This window comes from Eschrichtius robustus, chromosome 4, assembly GCF_028021215.1.
Source record: "Eschrichtius robustus isolate mEscRob2 chromosome 4, mEscRob2.pri, whole genome shotgun sequence".
Classification (NCBI taxonomy): Eukaryota; Metazoa; Chordata; class Mammalia; order Artiodactyla; family Eschrichtiidae; genus Eschrichtius; species Eschrichtius robustus.
Genome location: NC_090827.1, coordinates 119215998 through 119239903, shown reverse-complemented (window position 1 = coordinate 119239903; position 23906 = coordinate 119215998). Strand labels below are relative to the sequence as shown.

General features: G+C 33.3%; 1 protein-coding gene across 3 annotated transcripts in view; it reads left to right on the top strand.

Moving 5' to 3' along the window:
- TBCK (TBC1 domain containing kinase) overlaps nucleotides 1-23906 on the top strand; it is a 243424-nt gene that overhangs the window by 67281 nt on the left and 152237 nt on the right. For all 3 annotated transcript variants that reach the window (XM_068543272.1, XM_068543270.1, XM_068543271.1), the window contains exons 7-19: nucleotides 1097-1157; nucleotides 2497-2558; nucleotides 2814-2875; nucleotides 3811-3959; nucleotides 5556-5694; nucleotides 7018-7117; nucleotides 14483-14532; nucleotides 14712-14841; nucleotides 16190-16288; nucleotides 17965-18027; nucleotides 18551-18677; nucleotides 19863-19913; nucleotides 21344-21427. In XM_068543272.1, the coding sequence (XP_068399373.1) occupies nucleotides 1097-1157; nucleotides 2497-2558; nucleotides 2814-2875; nucleotides 3811-3959; nucleotides 5556-5694; nucleotides 7018-7117; nucleotides 14483-14532; nucleotides 14712-14841; nucleotides 16190-16288; nucleotides 17965-18027; nucleotides 18551-18677; nucleotides 19863-19913; nucleotides 21344-21427 (1177 nt within the window). The remainder of the gene's footprint in view (nucleotides 1-1096; nucleotides 1158-2496; nucleotides 2559-2813; nucleotides 2876-3810; nucleotides 3960-5555; nucleotides 5695-7017; nucleotides 7118-14482; nucleotides 14533-14711; nucleotides 14842-16189; nucleotides 16289-17964; nucleotides 18028-18550; nucleotides 18678-19862; nucleotides 19914-21343; nucleotides 21428-23906) is intronic.

Here is a 23906-nt window from a genome sequence, read left to right as displayed (position 1 = left end):
TTATAGTATCTGGCCTTACATTTAGGTCTAGAAGATTAATGTTGATAGTAGTGTAAGGGATTGAGAAGAGAGAGAGGAATGGCAAATTGTTTTCAATGATCTCTCCACCTGTAGTTCTAATTTCATAAGTCTTTAAGAGATTTCTTTCCTCTCTATTAAAAAAACAAAATCAGAGTCTCTTTTTCTCTACATAAAGACCAATCTATCTTCTTAAGCCTTTTCCTTCTAAGTCTATTTAAATGATCATATAAGTTTAATTTGTTAATAATAAGAGAAACATAATAATAGCCAACATTTATGAAGTATTTTCTTTATTCAGAAAATGCTAAGCACTTTTTTATACATCATATAACCTTCACTGCACCCTGTGTGGCATGTATAGTTAATATTCCAGTTTATAAATGAGAAAAGTGAGGCTTAAGGTGGTTAAGTAATTTGCCCAAGTTATATAATTGGTGGTAGAAAGTCCAACTTGGCACTCAGTAGTTGCTCAACACATGATCATTAAAGTTGTAAGTGTTTGATTCAAGACTCCATTCCAAGGAGCCCCCTGAAGCCAACTAATAAGGAAACAACTAAAATACAATGTATGTGTCTTAAGATAAAGAAATATACCAGGTGCTATGGGAACACAAAAATGGTTGTCTTAAGTCACTTTGGGAAGAGGAAGGAGTGTCATGGAATGTTTCTTAATGGAGATAACAGACTACCTGGATCGTGCTATATAAGTAAGAATTAATTGGGTTGATGAAAGGGTAATATGGCATCTTGGTCTTTTAATCAAATAAGACTCCTGGAGTTCCTCTAGACAACCAGGTAAATGTGGGTCTCAGAAATGAAGAATGCTTGAGATCAAACTAAAATGTAATGATCCTTAGATATATGAAATGCTAAAGTGTTAAATATTATGCAACATTTAAAAAAATGTTACATCACCAATGATTTTTCTTTAGTGGAGCCAACTCAAAAAATCTAATAAAACCTTTGAAGAGAAATAGAGGTAACTGATAAAATCATTTTCAGCACTGAAAAAAAAGACCTCCCGGGGAAGAATGATGTAAATGTTAACAAGAATTTCTTTTCTCATTTTATTTAGGGAAGAAAACTATTTCAGAGTTTGGATATTTCTGAAAGACTAAAATTTTTGCTTACACTGGGTAAGTGTCTCACAATTGATTATCTTTCAACTATAAATATAATCTTTAGTGACAGTAATTATGCATATTGAGAATGTGTTCTTCAAAATAGTGGATACACTGAAATATCCTCACTTTCTTTAATTTTCTAATGATCAGTGGTAAGCATTAACAGGACAGTTTAAGAAGTGCCTTTGAAGTATTATAGGACAGCTTTCCTCATTCACTAAGGAATTATAATGTACATGGATATAATCTTAGCATGATCTAGCCAAGTAAACTAACTTGTGAAATCAAAATATGAGATTATAAAACTGTACTTCTCTGTCACAGGTACCTTCAGGCAATGTATTGTAACTTTTGAGCTTTCTACTTGGTGAATTGTGTGTGAATAATGACTGAGGAAGAATGTTTATTTTTCCTTATTACAAGCTCATATATTTTACATGTATATAATCCAAATATTTGTCATTCACATTTATAAAAATTTGTGTAATCCACTTTAGAATGGAATAACTTAAGCACATATGGTAAAAAAGGAGAGAAAAACGTGATAGAGCACTTTGTGTAAAAGAGTGACAGATTGGTGTACAGGTTAATAAGGTCTACAAATAAGGATTTGTATAGAATAATATTAGTAAATATTAAATAATAATGAATTATAAATAAAATTGCATAAAATTTTATAATATTTACCACTTTAATATCAAAGATTGATAATATAGCTATTAAGGAGTCTTAGAGAACTATAAATGTTGTCTACAGACTAGAACTTATACTTTTTTTTTTGAATTTTATTTATTTTTTTATACAGCAGGTTCTTTTTAGTCATCCATTTAATACCCATCAGTGTATACATGTCGATCCCAATCTCCCAATTCATCACACCACCACCCCCACCCTCTGCTGCTTTCCCCCCTTCCTGTCCATACGTTTGTAGAACTTATACTTTAAGTCCCAGAGAAACGTGTGTACATTCTCCAAATTGTATTTAATAAAAATAAATTAGTCTTATAATCGTAAAAATATACTAAAGCCTTTTTAAATAGTAATATGTGTATATACATATTGAGAGAGAGGGGGAAAGAGAGAAGGAGAGAATCTTTACCTCCTTGAATTACTGCTTTAACTCACTATTTAAGATGCTATCTTTCAGTATCTATGATACAATTAATACTTAGTGTTTGAAGTCTTTATTTTTATCAAAGCATGTAAGGAAAGTTGAAAAAGTCTCAAGCTTTTTAATATTCCAAGTTCTAAAACTGCATTACACAATTTTTAAAAATTTATTAGAGTTCAATTCCCAGTTAGTCTAAGTTAGAAAAGCAGCTTTAATTCATATAATTTTTCTGTTTTATAGACTGCATAGATGACACTATAATAGTTCTGGCTGAAGAGCATGGTTGTCTGGACATTATAAAGGTTTGTCGTTAATCTGTTATTGAAAATTTATTTATTCTTCATACTTGGGATTCAATAGCAAACTATTTTAAAGCTATGTTTATTTCTGTTTAGATATCTGCTTTTTCACAGAGTGACAAACTAGTAGGAATTTGTTTAAAGTCCAAATAAAGACTTTCAAAAAAAGTCAAAACATTGTAAAGTAGCAAACATTTAAGTAATATAAATTTTTAAATGGATTGTTTAAAATAATTCTTTTCTCTCTCTATTTACCAGGAGCTTCCTGAAAATGTGATAGATCTTTTGAAGAAGTGCCTCACCTTCCACCCTTCTAAAAGGTTGATATCAAGAGTTTGGGATTATTACTGAGATCTTAACATATAAGTAGTTAATTTTTTAATACTAATGGGTTTAATAAGAATATTAACATATATAGTAATACATGATATCGGTATCATAATTGTTAGTTATGGCTTTAATGTATGGTAATAAAAGAAGAAAAAATAATTAAACCATGGTTAGAAAACTGGCATATACCAAAAGCAGTTACTAGTTCATTTCCTAGCCTCCAATTAGAAAATCAGCTAAACTGTGGAATGTAGGTATGCCTAGATTCAAATGATATGAGAAAAATGAGAACAAAGTTTATTGGCAAATATGTATTATAGAAAAGAACTTAGATAAATGGTGAGGTAGGTTAATAATTGTTGATAATATAGAAGGATTTCTTAGAAGTTTTATTATTTATTTTCATTTGATGATGTCATTGTTAGCCATCCAGTTCTCCCTAAACTCAGTAAGTATATAATATTTGAAAATAATGTATTCTAATTTGTCTTTAGGAAAACATTTCCTAAAGAGAGGAATGGTATGAAAAGCATAGTTTTGGGTAAATATACCACATTAACTAAGAGAGTAGGAAGAAAATCAGAAGATATTATCAGTTTACAATTTTATTATTTAATTAAGGTATTCAGTAAAGCAGGTATATGATGGTCAAGCTAAAAGTAAAAAATGGAGACGCTCATATGTAATAATTTTTGATAGATCATAAAGTACAAAAAGCACAACAAAGGTAAAAAAGTCAGCATTTATTTACAGACACTTGATTCTCTTTTTAAAGGTATATATCTAGACTCTAATAAGGAGAGCTTTATTATTTTCTATGCTAATGAGGTAATTTTGACTTTTAACTACCCCTTGAAGTGTGCCATTATTCTAGGAAATTTTTAATGACTTTCATTCATGTTCCGTATTTTAAATATTTCTTAAGGCCAACCCCAGATGAATTAATGCAGGACAATGTGTTCAGTGAAGTGTCACCTTTATACACTCCCTTTACCAAACCTACCAGCCTGTTTTCTTCTTCTCTGAGATGTGCTGATTTAACTCTGCCTGAGGATATCAGTCAGCTGTGTAAAGGTAATGATAAATACAACAAAGGATAGAAGTAATTCTGGAAGTGATTAAAATATAACCTAACATTTTAGTCCTTTAAATTTAATTTCTTTGGAGCAAGAAATTTAAGAATCAAGGAAAGGAAGTAGCACCAAACAAAAATTTTTTTATTATGTAAACCAAGGTCTTATTTTCATCTCAAATCTTAATGCTAAAATCAGATCTTCTAATTTCCAATGGAATTTCTACTACTACAATATTTGTATATCATATTTCATAAAATTTATTATAAATGATCTCAAAAAATCATATTATTGATAGGATAGTCATCATTATATTCCATGTTTGTGGCAGAATATCACCTTTTCTCTTTTAACTCCTCTCTGAAGATTACAACTCACAGAATGTGTGTTTTAGGGACACCAGTATGTTACCTTTATACTGAAAAATTATCATGACATAAGCTGTGGCAGGAAATACTTACTGAACATTGGGTTCAATCAAATATTTATTGAGTTTCTACTATGTTCCATACACTGTATCTGCAAGTATCATTTGTGCCAAATGGAGAGGCAGACAGACATTCAGTCGCATAATTACTGTTATAAATGTAGGTTAGTACGCGCGTAGTATAGTGGAAGCAGAGCCTCCCTGAGAGGACTTCTCAAAAGAGGCACAAATTGCCTCAAGACATAAAGATGGGACAGTGTGTTGGTTGCCTACCCAAGTGCTTTTTTCTGCCCTTCTTTCTTTCCTGCAGAGCTTGATATATCTGATACGTATATCCCATATGTCTCTGATACAGAGGGTAAAAATTACACGTTTTTTCTCAAAGAAACTGAATACACAACCAATATGCATATCTGCATTTAATCCTCTGCATTTTGTAGTATGACTATTCTTTTTTTTTAATAAGCAAGAGAATTTGCTTATGAAGCTACACTTGAATTGCCACCATATGAGCAGATTTCCTCCCCTCCCCTCCAGAATCTTAAAAATTTATATATAGAGGCCTTAGTTGGGTTCAGTTGTGTATTCAGTGCAGACAATCTCAACACCACATGTCTATCTCAAGGCTGTATTCTTGGAGCAGCTTCTGGGAGTGGGGAAGGCAAGCTGAACACACATTCCAAGGACAGGGGAAGGGGTGGGAGCCTCCATTTGCCAGGGTCCAGCTTGACATCAACTGGCTTTCATGTCTTTTTGATGACCTCCTTCAATAGGACGAATACATAATGATGGGGTTCCAGGAAGGCCTCCCCAAGAAGTGCTACTCTGGCGCACAGATTATTTTGAGCTAAAAATAAGCAAGGCCCAAAAGACTCATAAAGAACTTTTGAACTTTCCCCTAACAGTTTAAAAGAATTGAAGATAGAAGACCTGTTCCAGGAAAGAGTTATCACCCACAGATAATTACCGAAAATATGAACTCAGTGTGGTAAACAGGGAGGAACCTAGCAAGGCCCCTTTGATCAAAGTCCTCTCTGTGTAGTATGACTATTCTAAAGGGAATCTTATTATGTTCTTCAGTTACTACTTTTTTATAATGTCAGCTATTATTGCCTGTTGCCTTTTAATAAAAACAGAAGGTGTGATAGCTTTTTAATTTTCCATTAATAGATATAAGCAGTGATTACCTGGCAGAAAGATCTATTGAAGAAGTGTATTACCTTTGGTGTTTAGCTGGAGGTGACTTGGAAAAAGAGCTTGTGAACAAGGAAATCATTCGATCCAAACCACCTATCTGCACACTCCCCAAGTAAGGAAAGAAAACTTCTCTTAGAAATGAGAAAAATCTAGTAATAACTTCTTTTTAATTTGATATTTTTTTCTTTTGGTAGACATTCCAGCTAAGTGATTATGAAAGCAATTGGGAGTCAATACCTTGTTTTCTTGGCCGAGTTCCTAATTGCAGAGTTCCCATCAGTGTTTTTATTATTTTAATAAATATGGTTTTTTAATAAATAATTTGTTCTATGATCTATTTGAAGTAAAGTTATTATTATGGAACATCTCACAATAGTTGGTGATCAATAAAAGAAAAAATGTACAAATCAGAAAGAACAGTAATGTTTAAGAGAGTTAATAAACTAGGCTAGTATGCCCATTATGAGGAACTATTTTTTTTTATTTCTAATGATATTTTAAAATGTACTCAGTGACCTCATTGCTTGTGCTAGAGATCATCATGGTGCTAAATCACTGTTGAGAAAAATCTGCAGAACTACATAAGGTCTTGGACACCATCCTGTAAATTATCTAGAAGTTAAATAAAAATACAACCCTAAGGGCCAAAATTGTTACTGTTCCATTGCTTTTCATATTTATTCATAAAGAAGAGAACCTGAATCTCTTTCCACCAATGCCTTAAAGTTTTAATTTTAGATTTTAGAACTAGATTTGATCTTTGTAGGTAACTGTAGAATTCATCTGCTTATCATTTTTTTCTTCACATGTAAATTTTAGGTTAATTATTTGAATACACCACTAGCTCTCTACTTTTTTCCCCTCTTAAGCTGATTTTTAAATATTACTTCAATTATACTGTTCACACAATGAATTAAGTAGAAAATTAAGAAATAAGATGATGGAAATTATAAGAATAAATGGTTTGAAGGATATAAAAATTCTCAAAAGTAATTCTCTAAAATTCTAAATGCATTTATTATTCAGTATTCTTTCTCCTGAGGAGTTATCATCATTAGCATCTTTCTTTCTTGTTCCCTTTATCATTTTTTACTCATATAAACTTCCTCAGGAACACATTTACATACTGTCAGGAGAGTAATTTAATCATTGCACCTTCATGAGCAAAGAGTATAAATCATACTCTTGTATTCCTAAAATGCTTTATATTTATATACTGTATTTATACCAACTCAACATATATTTAAAAATGAAAATTTTTTGGAGAAATTTCAACCAACAGTTACTTTTTTATTAACCCATTCAGTCTAAAATTTCTTTTTTTCTTTTGTTGAAGAGATTGATGATTTAGAATAAATTTTGTTTTCTAGAAGAAACAATAAATCAGATTTCTGTGCTCATTAAAATAATTATTGTTTTTTTAATCTCCTTTCAGTTTTCTCTTTGAAGATGGTGAAAGCTTTGGACAAGGTCGAGATAGAAGCTCACTATTAGATGACACCACTGTGACATTATCATTATGCCAGCTAAGAAATGTAAGAATGGTATTTTGGCAAATTTGCTTCAGAACTTTCTCCCTTCCTTCCTTCCTTTTTTTTTTTTTTTAATAAAACCTTACAGATACGCATGAATCCTTAAATTTCTGCCTGGTACTATAAAATATGTGAGGGTTTCTTTACGGTATGTGCCCAGGAGTGGCATTGTTGGAAAATAGGATCTGTACATCATCAGCTTAGTATATATTCTTATATTGTCTGTTCATAGAAGTGGCCTTATCACTTTATCTTTTTACCATCATTGGATAAGGGTTCTCATTTGTCCACATATGTGATAGCACATGGTCTTATCAAATTAAAAAAAATTATTGTTCTGAAAGGTGTAGAATGGTATTTTGCTATAATACTAATTTTCAATTTCCTGATTATAGTACAGTTATGAGCCTTTTCATATTTTTTGCCATTTGCTTACCTCTCTGTACATTACTAGTTCATATCTCTTGCCAGTTTTTTTGCGTGATTTCTTACTGATTTGAGGACTTTAAAAAATGTATCCATTTACACAACCTTTGTTAGCTATACAGGCATACCTCGATTATCACACTTAGCTTTATTGCACTTCAGAGATATTGCATTTTTTACAAATTGAAGGTTTGTGGCACCCATGCATCAAGCAAGTCTGTTGGCACCATTTTTCCAACAGCATTTGCTCACTTTGTGTCTCTGTGTCACATTTTGGTAATTCTTGCAGTATTTCAAACTTTTTCATTACTATTATATTTGTTATGGTAATCTGTGATTAGTGATTTTTATGTTACTGCTGTAATCGTTTTGGGGCACCACGAGCTACGCCCACATAAGATGGTGAACTTAATCTGTAAATGTATGTTCTGACCATTCCACCAACTGACTGTTCCATCTCTCTCCCTCTTCCCCGGCCTCCCTATTCCCTGAGACACAACAATGTTGAAACTAGGCCAGTTAATAACCCTACAGTGGCCTCTAAGTGTTAAAGTGAAAGGAAGAGTATCTCATCTCTCACTTTAAATCAAAAGCTAGAAATGATTAAGCTTATTATTGATGAAGGTGTGTCAAAACGTGAGATAGTCCAAAAGCTAGGCCTCTTGTGCCAAACAGCCAAGTTGTGAATGCAAAGAAAAAATACTTGAAGGAAATTAAAAGTGCTACTCCAGTGAACAGTGGTCTTGATAGAAGATGAAACCAGCCACAACATTCCCTTAAGCCAAAGCCTAATCCAGAGCAAGGCCCTGACTCTCTTCAGTTCTGTGAAGACTGAGAGAGGTGAGGAAGCTGAAGAAGAAAAGTTTGAAGCTAACAGCACTTGATTCATGAGTTATAAGAAAAGAAGCCATCTCTAGAACATAAAAGTGCAAGATGAAGTCAGCAAGTACTGATGTAGAAGCTGCAGGAAGTTATCCAGAAGATGTAACTAACATAATTAATGAATGTGGCTACACCAAACAACAGATTTTCCATGTAGATGAAACAGCCTTCTATTGGAAGAAGATGCCATCTAGACTTTCATAGCTAGAGAGGAGAAGTCAATGCCTGGCTTCAAAGCACAGACTGAGTCTCTTGTTTGGGGCTAATGCTGCAGCTGGTGACTTTAAGTTGAAGCCAGTGCTCATTTACCATTTTGAAAATTTTAAGGCCTTTAAGAATGATGCTCAGTCTATTCTGCCTATGCTCTATCAGTGGAACAATAAAGCCTGTATGACAGTACATCTGTTTACAGCATGGTTTATTGAATATTTTAAGCCCACTATTGAGACCCACTGCTCAGAAAAATGATTCCTTTCAAAATGTTACTGCTCACTGACAATGCACCAGGTCACCCAAGAGCTCTGATGGAGATGTACAACAAGACTAATGTTGTTTTCATGCCTGCTAACATCCATTCTGCTGCCCTCAGATCAAGTCATTTTGACTTTCAAGTTTTATCCTTTAAGAAATAAGTAAGGCTATAGCTGCCATAGATAGCGATTTACCTGATGGATCTGAGCAAAGTCAATTGAAAACCTTCTGGAAAGGATTCACCATTCTAGATGTCATTAAGAACATTCATGATTCATGGGAAGAAGTCAAAATATCAACATTAACAGGAATTTAGAAGAAGTTGATTCCCCAACCCTCATGGAAGATTTTGAGAGGTTCAAAAATTCAGGGCAGGAAGGAACTGCAGATGTGTTGGAAATTGCAAGAGAACTGAAATTAGAAGTGGAGCCTGAAGATGTGATGGAACTGCTTCAATCTCATGATCAAACTTTAAATGACGGGTAAGGATTTGCTTGCTATGCATGAGCAGAGAGTGGTTTCTTCAGATGGAATCTACTCCTGGTGATGATGCCGTGAAGATTGTTGAAATGACAACAGGATTTACAATATTACTTAAACTTAGTTGATAAAGCAAGCAGCAGGTTTTGAGAGGATTGACTCCAATTTTGAAAGAAATTCTGCTGTGGGTAAAATGCTATCAAACAGCGTTGCCTGCTACAGAGAAAGCATTCATCAGAGGATGTGTCAATTGATGGGGCTGTCTTCATTGTTGTCCTATTTTAAGGAGTTGCCAGGGCCACCCAACCTTCTGCAACCACGAGCCTGGTCAGTCAGCAGCCCTCAGCATCGAGGCGAGACTCCCCCCAGCAAAAAGGTTATGACTTGCTAAAAGCTCAGGTGCCGGTTAGCAGTTTTTTTAGCAATAAAGTATTTTTAATTAAGGTATGTGTATGGTCTTTTTTTTTTTCTACATAATGCTATTGCACACCTAATAGACAACAGTATAGTATAAACATAGCTTTCATACGTACTGGAAAACCAAATAATTTGTGTGACTCGCTTTATTGTGATATTTGCTTTATTATGGTCGTCTGGAACCAAGGCCACAGAATCTTTGAGGTATGCCTGTATGTGGTGCATGTATCTTCTCATCGTGGCTTTTCCTTTAACTTTTTGATGGTGTCTTTTAATGAATAGAGTTCTTCATTTTATCAATGCTTTTCTTTATAGTCAAATATGTTTTGATATATTTTGCTTATTGTAACATTTAAAGTTAATGTTAACATTTACCAAGGTTACAAATATATTTTTATGAAGTTCTTCTGTATTTTCTTCTAAAAGATTTAGACCTTTTTTTCCACATTTTGTCCATTAATTCACCTGTAATTTTTTTTTTTTTTTTTAGTAAGATGTGAGGTAGGTATCCAAAATCACATTTCATTCATTAGAAATAATCCCTTGTCTCAGCACTACATATTGAATAATTCACTCTTTGGTTTTTTGATCTGTAATGTCAGCTCTTTCATGTATGTGTGGATATGTTTCTGAGCTTTCTATTCTGATCTTTGACCTATTGGTATAACCTTAGCCAGTAACACACTATATTAATACATGGTTTTATATGAAGTCTTGATACCTAGCAGGGGAGATCCCCAGTTTGTTCTATAACGTGAACTCTCTAACATGGAGCTCTTCTATTTGATTTTTATAATCATCTTGTCATTTCATTTTAAAAGTATAGGATTTTGATTAGAATTGCATTGAATTTGTAGAGAATTGATATCTTCAACATATGGAGTCCTATTTCTTGAACATGGTGTAGGTATATCATTTATTTAGGTCCTATTTTATATCAAAATTTCCTTTTTAGTGTCTGTGTATGTTATCAGATTTATTCCTAAGATATTAAATTATTGGTCTTGTAAACAGGATGTGTGTATGTGTGTATATGATGTTTCTTGCTCTGAAGTTTGTTTTGTTGGAAATTAATATAGGTATTCCAGTTCTCTTTTAATTAATGTTTTCATGGTATATCTTTATCCCTTTACTTTTAATGTATCTATGTCTTTATATTTAAAGTGGGTTTCTTTTAGACAACGTAGAGTTGGATCTTTCTTTACTTTTTTTTTAAAAATAAATTTATTTATTTATTTATTTTTGGCTACGTTGGGTCTTCATTGCTGCGTGCAAGCTTTCTCTAGTTGCAGCAAGCAGGGGCTACTCTTTGTTGCGGTACGCAGGCTTCTCGTTGCGGTGGCTTCTCTTATTGCGGAGCATGGGCTCTAGGGACACAGGCTTCAGTAGTTGTGGTGCACAGGCTCAGTAGTTGTGGCTTGCAGGCTCTAGAGCGCAGGCTCAGTAGTTGTGGCACACGGGCTTAGTTGCTCCGTGGCACGTGGGATCTTCCTGGACCAGGGATCGAACCTGTGTCCCCTGCATTGGCAGGCAGATTCTTAACCCCTGCACCACCATCTTCTTTACTTTGAGGGGTAATTTTGCTGGATACAGAATTCTAGTTTGGTTGTTTTTATCTTTCAATACTTTAAACATTTTACCCCGCTCTCTTTTTTGCTTATGTGCTTTCTGGAGACTGGTCTGATGTAATTTTTATCCTTTTTAATCATAGTTATTTATATAAAATTCCTGGTCTGAAAATTCCAAAATGTCTACCATATGTGAATCTGGTTCTGAATGTCTTTCTTTTACATTTTAGCAGCCTTACAATTTTTTTTTTGAAAACCCAACATGATATATTAGTAAGAAGAACAATCATAAATAGACCTTTAGTGCAAGATTTCATGTTTATCTAGCTGTTGTGTAGCTTTTTTGTCAGAGGGTAAAATTTTCTCAAGTGTCCTTGTTCTTATCTTCCTTACTGCCTTTGGGTTTCCCTGGAGACTCTTTTAATAGGGTCTGAGGCTTGCAGTTCTTTCAGCTGGAATCCCCTGTATTATACAGGAACTCTATATATGGAGATAAGATAGGGGAGGGAGATAAGGTTGGAGGGATAATCCTATCATTAGGTCTCAGTATTTTAGTAAGCCTTTGTCTCTGGGCCTGAGCTTCTCAGCTTCCCTCCCCATTTCTTTAGGTGAGACAGGAAGGCTAGAGAGAGCTGGAATTGGGTATTTCTTTTCCCCACATCAAGGACTAGAGGGGCCTAGAATCTCATATTTCCCTTACCCAGGTCATTTAGACTCTGGTAAAATAGTTTCCCTTGAGGGCAGGCCTTTACTTATGACAACAGGGTACTCTGGGAGCAGTTTAAAGTGGTTACTTTGCCCCTCCTCCTGCAAGAGACAAGAGGGGATTTTTCTTAGACTTTCACCCTGAGAACCTGTTGGGACTTACATGGAGGTAAAACTCAAGGGAAGTGTGGAGTTTCCCCTAGGGCTGGGCCTCCAGAAGTTTTTATCTCTCAGGTTAGTCCTTGCTAAGTCTGCATCGATTAGTCAGTTACCCTTCAAGTGTTCTTACCAGGCTCCAGCAGTAGCTTCTGCTCCGCCTTAGCTGTGATTGTCTATATTTGCCTGTCTCTCTAGTTTTCCAGGGAGCATTTTTGCCCTGATCCTGATGGCTCTGAAAAGAGTTGTTGATTTTCAGTTTCTTCCGGTTTTTTTTCTTGCTGTTAGGGCAGGAGGGATAACTTCCAAGCTTTTGAGTGTTGGACTAGAAACGAAAACTCCTAGCCTTTTTATTGTTAATCGTCTATAGCCAAAGATAAAATAGATAATTTCCCTTGTTGCCTGTCTCTAGGCTAGCAGTTCAGCACCCTCTCCCCACCGCACCGCCAGCACATACACACAGTTCTGTCTTTACTCGGGCATAGCAGGGTCTCCTCCAATTTGGCTGCCCCTTAATCAGGTGCCTGAGCCTATGTCCCATTGTGCTCTAAAACCCTAGGCCACAGTTATCAGTAAGTATACTTTAGTGCTAGCTTACCTCCTTTCTCTCTAAACCCAGCTTTGTGTCTTACGTCATTGCATTTTTGTTACTCTTTTAGGCTTTTCCTGTCATTTAATATTTTACACATTATACAATAGGGGGATATTAGAATCTCTTATCTGCTATAATGCCAGGAACAGAAAATTAAAATATATGATGATTACACCTGATACCCTAAACTTATCATCTCTTTGAAGAGGAAGAATGTGTACAGTGGACAAAATAAGTAGCAATACAAGGTGGTAAACAATAAAGTATATCCAAAACATATGGTTTCAACTGATTGTATTTAACTCTTAATTTGTTTCTTTAATTTAAGTATAATCCAAATTATATGAATACAAGTTGAATGTAGGCTTCCATTTTATTTACTTCCTCAGTTCCCTTACATTTCCACTTGTGAAATTTAAAATACTTTTTTTCTATAATTATTAAGAAAAAATATTAATGTTGATTTTTAAAATAATGTGGAAAACAAATAATAATTTTTACCTTATACTTTTCTGTATAAGTATTTCTGACTTTTTTAAACCCTTAATATGCTAAATTTTTAACTAGAAAAAAAAGCAGACAAGTTACTAATAATATTTATGACTTTCAGGGCAGTAAAACCTAAGCTTTAAAAAAATATGTACGTTAATAATGCAGTAAAGATTGGGTAAAATCTTATTTTTCAACTTAGAATTTTAATACATGAAAGAAATACCTCGAGGTTTAAGGGCAAAATGGGATAAATGCATGTCAAATTTTAGAGAAAAGTTAGGCATAAATCCAGTGTTTGCCAGATTCTCAGTGTTGGGTTTTCTTTGACTTTTTAAAACTTCTGGGGATAACTCACGTGGATGAGCGCACAGTGGCTCTAATCAGCAGAAGGTGGATGCTTCTACACACCGACTTCCATCTTCTGTGTCGGTCCCCAGAGGAGCAGACACTCTGCCTTCTAGTTGGAAGTTGAACTGAACAGCAGAGCAGCAGGCAGGGTGGTGGCATTAACTTTAATCACCCTGCTTAGCGTTTGTCTAAGATTTTACTTTACTACTGCCTACCTTCTTATGTTTTTGGAGAATATCTGTAATTCTGGCAATGTCATTATTTGGAGTAACATTTATTATAATGACTTTGTGAAAAAAATAAAAGAATTGAATTTTGTCAGTTGATTTATCCGCTGTTTGAATCATCTATGTTCAAAGTATGATGTGAGAAATTCTTTTGAATCCTTTTTATTAGCACCTTACTTTTGTCTTAGTTTGTATTAATGTCAAAACAAAAATAAATCTGACTTTAGGGGATATGTATGCAAAAGTACATTTTAAAATAATTTTCATATAATTTTAAAATATCCATTTATTAAATTTCATACTAATTTTAGTATTTCTGAATTGTGTTTGGATAGCAATTATTATAGGTGTCTAACCTTTACAAGAGATACCTGGAGGTAAAAAATCAAAAACCAAAAAAACAGTTCTTCACAGCCAGATTTGATCACTGGAGCCATGGTATATTTGCATATTTATGTTAGGAATGTAATTTAGATTCTATCTTATACTTTTCTTGGTACCTTTATAAATTCATAATTTTAATGTTATTTTTCCTTTTAAATATGGATCAGCGTTTCTGTCTCAGATCCTAAATATCACAAATACTTTCTCTCTAAATTCACAGAGATTAAAAGATGTTGATGGAGAAGCATTTTACCCACTACTTGAAGATGAGTGAGTATATCGTCTCGTTTTACACTTATTTTTCTTTTCAGTTTATATTATACTGGTAAGAAGCTTGTACATTTTCTTTGAAAAGTATTTCCTAAAAATAACACAAAAATATGGTGTTTTTAATTTTTAAAATTTTTATACCTTTTGTCAATTTTTCTGCTTTTGTTTCTCTTTTACAGTCAGTCTAATTTACCTCATTCAAACAGCAATAATGAGCTGTCTGCAGCTGCCACTCTCCCTTTAATCATCCGAGAGAGGGACACAGAGTACCAACTAAACAGAATCATTCTCTTTGACAGGCTGCTAAAGGTAGAGATTCTAAAGTGTAAAGTGTTATAAAGAGCCCACATACAATCCTTATTTTTTATTTCATTGGTAATTCTTAGGGAATCTTGATGTAATGAGAACACTAATTCTTGTCACCTATCTTTTCTGATTAACTTTAATTATAAAAATGATACCTGTTCATAGTACATAAAATTAAAAAGTAAACAAGATGGAGAAATCTATGCAAAATCATATCAGACAAAATATTAATATCCGTACTATTTAAAGAACACCTAAGGGGCGTTCCCTGGTGGTCCAGTGGGTAAGAATCTGCCTTCCAATGCAGGGGACGTGGGTTCAATTCCTGGTCAAGGAGCTAAGATCCCACATGCTGCAGGGCAACTAAGCCTGCACGCTCTAGAGCCCGCACGCCACAACTAGAGAGCCCGCGTGCCACAACTACTGAGCCTGTGTGCTGTGGAGCCCACGCGCTGCAACTGCTGAGCCCGCGTGCTCTAGAGCCCACGCACCACAACTAGAGAGAAGCCCATGTGCCACAACGAAAGATCCCTGCATGCCGCATCGAAGATCCAGCGTGCCACAACTAAGACCCAATGCAGCCAAATAAGTAAATGAACACCTAAAAACCAAAAGAAAAAGCACTATTATCGAAACAGAGAAATGGAAAAGAACACAACAGGAATACAACTAGTCAGTAAATCAATTCAAAATGTGTATCCTTACTAGGAATGAAAAAAAATTAAAATAACTTTTTCTTGCATACTGAATTAGCAAAGTGAATAAAGGTATATTGAGACTGGAACTCTCATTCTTTTAGAGTAAGTGTAAGGTGTTAGAAACATTCTGTAAAACAATTGAAAGTACGTATCAAGAGCGTTAACAACATCCATACCCTTTGTCCTAGTAATTCTCTTATAGAAATCTCTCCTAACATACAAATTTACAAAATGACAAATTTATATGCAAATATATAGAAGAAACCATAATAATAACATATTTGTTTAATACTTTCTATATCACCAGATACTTTACAAAGTGCCTTACATACATTATTTTACCCATATGAGACTGGTAATATTATTCTTATTATGAGTCTTTCTTAATTCTCCCAGAGCACAAAATAGAGAGGAATTATTAAAAAGCAGTAGAATCAGCTCCTCTCTTTGATTGTGTAATAGGAGATTTACAGAAGATAGGGAACCATTGCACTGCTAATTTATATGTATTAATAACATCAAAGTAATTTCAGGTACTTAGAAATGTATTACAGTTCACCTTCAGCTTTTTCACTGGTATATTGAGATCTGTCTACACTAAAAAGATGACACTGGTAATTTGAGATATTTTTCATATCTTTTTTTATCTGTAGGCTTATCCATATAAAAAAAATCAAATCTGGAAAGAAGCAAGAGTCGACATTCCTCCTCTTATGAGAGGTTTCACCTGGGCTGCTCTTCTGGGAGTTGAGGTAAAAAAGAAAAGAGAAGGTTGGAAGCTGATTAATAGTGGTAGGAAAAAAGAATGAAAGTGCTTTCTGAATGTGTACTTTTCAAGTTGCTAGAAAATTATGTAGTAAAATATGAACATTAAGAATATTTGGCAATTTTAAGTGAAAGGAATAGAGGAAAAGAACAGACTAGATAGAATAGAAAAATATAATTGATTGTTTGTTAGATTTATTCCATTTAATGTTGTATTTAATGGACTCACAGAAATTATCTTGATTATTAATTTTAAAATCAAAATATTTTAAGAATATATGTATATCATTTATAAGTCTATAGTCCTGCTTATAAAGTATGTTCATCTTGGAATAGGATTGCCTATTTGTAACTAATGCTGTCTAAATTTGGAAAACTCTTCCACTCTAATTTGAACCTTGTCAGAAATCATTAACATAATGATTTAGTGCCTTTTGGCACATCTGTCTTACCAGAAACATGCTGCTAAGAGAAATAGCTACTTTATCTTCTACAACACCTTATCTGTGGCAGTGAGGAAAGGAGAGGTGTCACAAAATTAGTAGGGTGATTTGCAGTGGTATCAGAGAACAGCAGTCATGATAATGGGCCAAATCCTGCCAGATTATTTCATTTTCTGTAATTTCTTTGTCATTTTGCCTTCATGTATTTTCTTATAGATATCTTATGGATGTCCATCACCTATTTTTGTGTGTGTGAATTTCCCCAAATATTTTTAATCCTTTTAACTCTCTGTTGAAAGATTTCCTTTCTTCATTCCTGATTCCCTTGATGAGAGTCTCTAAATATCTTTGACTTTGGTTGGTTGCTTTACAAGAATGTCTACTGTTCTATCATACATTAATAGTTAGAATTGTAGAACCATATAATGCTTAAAATTCAAGAGGACTTCCAAGGTCAGGTTGTCCAAATCTTTCATTAAATAGATGTGCCAGAGAAGTTGGCACAGCACAGAGTTTGAACCCCAAATTCCTGGCTGTTTCTCTACCATTACGGTTAACCAGACTAATAAGAAGTGTTCCATGCTTGGGATACTGACCAAACATTTGAAGTGGTTTATTCAGTTTTTATTTCTGTAATGGTATAACTGAAAAATGTAAATGATCCCTTCAGTCCCTTAATGATTTTGTAACTACATGATATTCCACTCTTTAATTCATCCCCAACTTCGGCTTCCTGGTGCTCAGCTACCACTGCTTTAAACAGTTTCACTTTACTTTTGCTTTCATTACCAACTTTAACAGGGAAGTTTCTTGTGGATGAACCCTAATCCCCTCCCCGGAATTTTTTAAAAATTTCTTCATGAAATTTACTATGCGTGAGATAACAGTGAATAGAGAACAGCAAGGCTGTGTTTTGTGTTGCTGTGGAGGCTGGGAGATTGGCTAAGCATGGTCATTAGCCACATGACTCATTCAACACATTTGTCTTCCAGTGTGTCTAATTCAAATGTCTGCCTTAGCAAAATGGTAAATTGTCTCAGACTTTCATCACAGACTGTCAAAGATGTAGAAAATTTTTCTAAGGAGTATACTTTGGGTTTGAGTGTGCCTATCTATAATTGGGTATGTTTTCAAAGATAGATATTTATAAGTAGATTTTTCCTAAATTTATAATTTTTAAGGGTATGATAAAGTAATATATCTTCTCTTATTTTTTGCAGGGGGCTATTCATGCCAAGTATGATGCAATTGATAAAGATACTCCAATTCCTACAGATAGACAAGTATGATTTAGATTTTCTTAAACAACCTAAGATAAGTCTGCCCAATCTTTAAATTTTAAAAAGGCATGAGGAATTTTCTTCCTTTCATTATGAATACTCAGCAGCCATCATATGCATATGGTGTTAGAGAAGCATAACTCTTACCTCTTTAAGATCTACTCTAACTCATTAGTGAGTTAGAACTGTTCCTTTTAGGAGTTTAGGCCAAGTAACTTTTCCTAATAATGTACTTTTTTGTCTGAAGAATTTGTCCTTTATTTAGACCAGATTGTAAAGGAAGGTTTTTTTAAAACTAAATTAATACATACCTTTTCAAAAGAAATGGTCTGCTTTCCTTGTTTAAGTATACTTACAACTTTTTGGTGTTTCCAGTGGATTAGTATAAAATTCAAAAACTTCAGACACCAGGATTATGTAGGTTGCCTATTCTGAATTTTATACTACAGTTTCTCCTTTTCCTTATCTTGGGATTTATTGGCGATCAGTCCATTATAGTTTTCCTTATTGTTTGGCTGTTTTACAGATTGAAGTGGATATTCCTCGTTGTCATCAGTATGATGAACTGCTGTCATCACCAGAAGGTCATGCAAAATTTAGGCGTGTATTAAAAGCCTGGGTCGTGTCTCATCCTGATCTTGTGTATTGGCAAGGTAACTTTTTTTCCCTATTACTAAGATACTTTTTGAAGTGTTAGGAACATGTTGCATGACTGACAATTTTTAAAATCAAAACAAAATATCAAAATATCATTGGCTTTGAGAAAAGTCAATACTAAAGCTATGCTCCATTTTTTGAGAGGTTTATATGAGAACTTTTTTTTTAACTTTGTCTAAATGTCTAATGAATATCATTTAAATGCAAGACATTTAATGAGACAACTTGCTGTCATGTTGATTAGGAAAGTATAAAGAATATTTTGTGCTATTGTAATCTTTGTGAATACATTTTTTTAATACTTATGCAAATAATAAAATAATTTTGTACCACAAATAATTTGGGGCAAGTTTATATTCTTGGCATTTAATGATTTACAACTTATGCTTATCATGGTTATTGGGAATTGGGGAATAGGATATCACCCGGAACTTCTCATTTTTTTTCTCTCTCTTTTAAAAAATATCTTTAGTGCTCCATATCCTTGATTTGTAGCTTTCCTCATTACTATTTTTGTGGTCATTGATAAATTCATGAATGAGAAAACCATTCCACCTAGTCTTATTTTTGAATTTGTTGTAGTAGTGCTTATATTTCAATTCTGTGTCTATTTCTGGCCAAACCTGAAAATGAAGCTATTATTTTTCCTAGCTCTGTTCATTTTAGAGTTCTAACAGTTATAGATAAATTTATATACATTCTTTTAACATAACAGTGTATGAACAGCATTATTATCAATAAAAGAAATATGTCATGTATTTGTATTTTACTTCACAATTTTTTAAAGAATTTTTTTTCATCATCCCAGAGAAACACGTAAGAAAAATTTTCATCTCCTAGATAAGGAAACCTGTCTGGAGTTAAGTGATTGCCAAGATCACACAGTCAGGGACTATATGCAAGCCTTCTATCATTTTTACATTTTTCTATTACTATATTTCTCTCTTCAACTCATAATAACCTTGATAATAATAATGGTTGGTTTATTTTGGACATTTACTATGTGCCAATCACCATCAGTTACTCCTCACAATAACCCATGACGTAATATATTTCTGAATGGGTAATACGTACAATGCTTAATCTATATAGAAGTAATGCAGAGAACTGAATAAGGTATATATCTACAGTTCTGTTGGATTAAGTTTATTTGAATTCTTTCCCCAACCTCTCTCCATCAGGTCTTGACTCACTTTGTGCTCCATTTCTGTATTTAAATTTCAATAATGAAGGTAAGCCTATTTATCATTTAAATAATTATTGTGCATATTATTTTAAAATATTTTAATCAAACGTGAAAGTTTTTTATTTTCATTGTACAGTTCTTGCTCTCTTCCTAGTAGATATTGTAAATTTCTGTGAAATAATCTATTAGACTCATTTTAGAGGATGTGAAGGATTAATTTATTACTGGAGAGTTTCAGCTGTGACTAGAGATTTAGGGAAGACCTGATGGATTATTCTAAATGCATTCATCTACTTTGGTGACTATTTTTATGAAACTTTGGAGAAAATTCTGACTTTTTTAGAGATTAGTTTTGGTCTATATATACTTTCTAAACAATTTGTAAAGAAAACAATATTGATACTGTATCCTCCAGAGTCTTTTATTTCAACCACTACCTCCTTTTTTTTTTTAAGCCACTACCTCCTTAATGAAGACTTTTCTTACCCTCTTGAATCCATATAGCACTTTGTATTTCCAGAAATTTATCTTCTGTATGTTTCATATTACAGTTATTTATATACTAATATAGTAACCCTTTTTTTGGTTAGCGGCTTTTTTAAATGACAAGGGTCTTTTTTTTGTTTTCTGTTCCCTCATATAATGCCTTTTATAGTAAGTTTTTCAATAAATATTTGAATATTTATTGTGAATATCCCTAATGATATCACATGCAGAGAGTGTTACCATGTATAGCGTGAATCCTTAGAAGCCTCAATCTCAGAATCTCCATTTCTTCAAATTCTATTTCATATCAGAATTTGCATAGATTTCTGGAATTTGAGTTGCGATAGCATAATCCCAGAGAACTAAAATTTCACTATTTGAATACTTTTTTAAATGCCTGTTCTCTGATATTAGTCTTTAGACTAGATTTTGTTGTGTTTAGTTAAGCATAGCTCATTATCACACATACTGATCCAAAAATAGTAAGGGATCTGTGTTTGAAAGAACAATTTATTGCTAGTGTTTCTAAATCCAAAGTTCTCAGGCTCTTTGCATCAACAAAAATTAGGGATCTTGAGGTTTATATAGCTCATTAATAATGATTATATTTAGAGATTTTAAAAATGCATAAAGTTCTGATAATAAAGGTTTTTATTCTTGTAGGATAATGATTGCTGTGGTAGTTTGCTTTTTTGTTTGTTGTTTATTTTTGTTTTTTGGGTTTTTTGTTTGTTTTTTGGGTTTTTTTTTTTTTTTGCTGCTGCAGTAGTTTGAAACTGAAAAGTTTCTAAGGTGGTTATCTTCTGTTGTCCAAAATATTTTCTGTTTTAAATGGTACAGGGTTTTTCCCCTTTAATTTTGTGCTTCCATCAATTATTAACATAACTCTTGTTTAAAAATAGATTCAAGGAATGTGTGCTAAGTGAGTGAATGACTGCTCATCTTTTACCTCATTAACTAATTTGTTGTATTTGCCTTACTCTTTCTTAGCCTTGGCTTATGCCTGTATGTCTGCTTTTATCCCCAAATACCTGTATAACTTCTTCTTGAAAGACAACTCGCATGTAATACAAGGTAAGCAAATGTGTTTCTTTGCCTTTTTATAGGGAAAGCACTTATGTCAAAAGTGACCAATACTCAGTTAAATTTATGATTTTGACCCAATAAAATATGGTGACAGTCTATCACTAAAACACATGAAGAGATCATTAAGTTTAGTCTCTTCTCCAAGTCCACAAAGAATTATGGTATTTTTCTAATGACTGTTTAATATCTAATCTCAGTTTGGTTCAAATTCAGGCATGCCAGTTTAAGAAAATAAAAGTCCAGCTGTTTGTTTCTCTCACTATTAACATTGCCCACAAAAAGCTTCACCATGGAGCAAGCCTATCATGAATTAGTAAAAAGCTTAAATAGTGTTTAATTGTGTAAATAAATAGAATATTAAAAACACTTCTCATTCATCTTATTCACCATGCTTGATCACCCAAAATATCCTCCCACTTTCTTTTCTTTCCTAAAAGATACCTCCTCCTTCAGAGTTCAAGACGTAGCATAACCCATCTGTGAATTCTTTCAGGACAACTTCAGCCACATTCAAACTTTTATATAATTTTTTGAGCTCATTTTTGAAAGTAGTGTAACAGAAGTTTAATAATAAATACTTGTGAATCAGACAAACTGTTTCAAATTTAAGTTTCATTACTTATTGTGAGTCTTAAACAAATAACTTAAGTTTGCTAGGTATAATGTTCCTCATATCTGAAATAAAGATTGTTGTAAAGGTTAAGCATTATAAGATATGTAAATATCTAGCACATAAAAACATTCATTTCATAACAATAATTATTACTATATTGTTATTTTTACTATTATTACTATTTTTATTATCATTATTACAATTTTTTGATAATGTAATTATTGTCATGGTAATATATATCATTTTATGTCTTATATTTTCAAGAAGATTTTAATGTTTTAAGGACAGGGAATTTTCTTAGAGTTCTGTATTTCTTTTGGAACAGACTACAAAGCTGGTTGCAGTCTCCCCATTTACAATTTTTATGAAACTTATCCAACACCCCCTTCATTTAGACTTTTTTACTTACATGTATGTCTTATTAAGTCTGTTAAACTTTAAACAACTTAAAGCTGATGCTGTGTTTATTTATACCTGTGTCATTATGGTTTCATATAATTCACTCAATTTGAATAGATAAAGCAGGAAAACTACAAGCTGTGTCTGATTTATCAAAAATTCTGAGTAAGTGGGGTCTCAATTAGCAATATTTTTACTTAGTTAGAAATGAGTATAAAACTATAGAGTACCAGAGGTCAATATAATGAAAAAAAAATTAGAAAGGAAGCAGAAAGGGAAATGTAAATTAAAAAGATAAAGAGACTGAAAATAAGAGGAAAAGAATATGGATAAATAGCACAACACATACAATTTTTCCATCATCATTTACATTGGTATATAGAGAAAAATATTAAAATTCTTTTAAAAAGCTTAATGTTTGTGTTTACAAGCACATTGAGGCATGTGATCATTCATGGTTCTCTGTGTCTACCACATAGATTGGTGCTAGAAATTGAAGTAATGATCCATTGTCTCTATGTTAGTTTTGAAATGTAATTTCTATTGATTTGTATTTGTATTTTGAAATGATTTGGCCGAAAATGGATATACCCAAGTCCCTGTACATTCCTAGAATGTGGACTTATATATAGTTGGGATTAACTTAAGAATGTATTTTTTAGAGGGCAACATCTTTTTGTTTTGATTTTTTATAATTAAGAACAAGTATATTTTATAGGAAGGAACTTCCCTTTTGCTTGTACGTTAATTTAGTAAAGCCATCCAACTTCAAGAGTCATGTAATATCATCTTCCAAGAATTTATGAATTGATGTTCTGTAAGTGTATACCTTGTATCTTAATAAGGATATGTTCCATACTTATTCATAGTTTTCTTACTATCCTTTATCAGTAATGTTTATTATAGAGTTGACAGTGTACTTCCTCTAAGATTCCGTAATACCAAAATGAGCAGATTTAATAATACCTTGGATGATACCAGGAGATTTCAGGGGCTATTCAGTGCAAAATATGTCAAACAGTCACCAAAGACAAACTGACAAGATTAAAGGTAGAAAATAGTCAGGTTAGTGTTTGTGCAACACAAAAGGTGATTCCTTAATCCTCAGTTAAACATAAGTCAGCAGTATAATGCTGTTATTTTTAAAGCTAACATGAGGAGAGGAACCAAGATGGTGCAGTAGAAAGACGTGCTCTCACTCCCTCTTGTGAGAACACCAGAATAACAACTAGCTGCTGGACAGTCATTGACAGGAAGACACTGGAGCTCACCAAAAAAGATACCCCACATCCAAAGACAAAGGAGAAGCCACAATGAGATGTTAGGAGGGGCACAATCACAGTAAAATCAAATCCCATAACAGCTGGGTGGGTGACTCACAGACTGGAGAACACTTATACCACAGAAGTCCACCCACTGGAGTGAAGGTTCTGAGCCCCACGTCAGGCTTCCCAA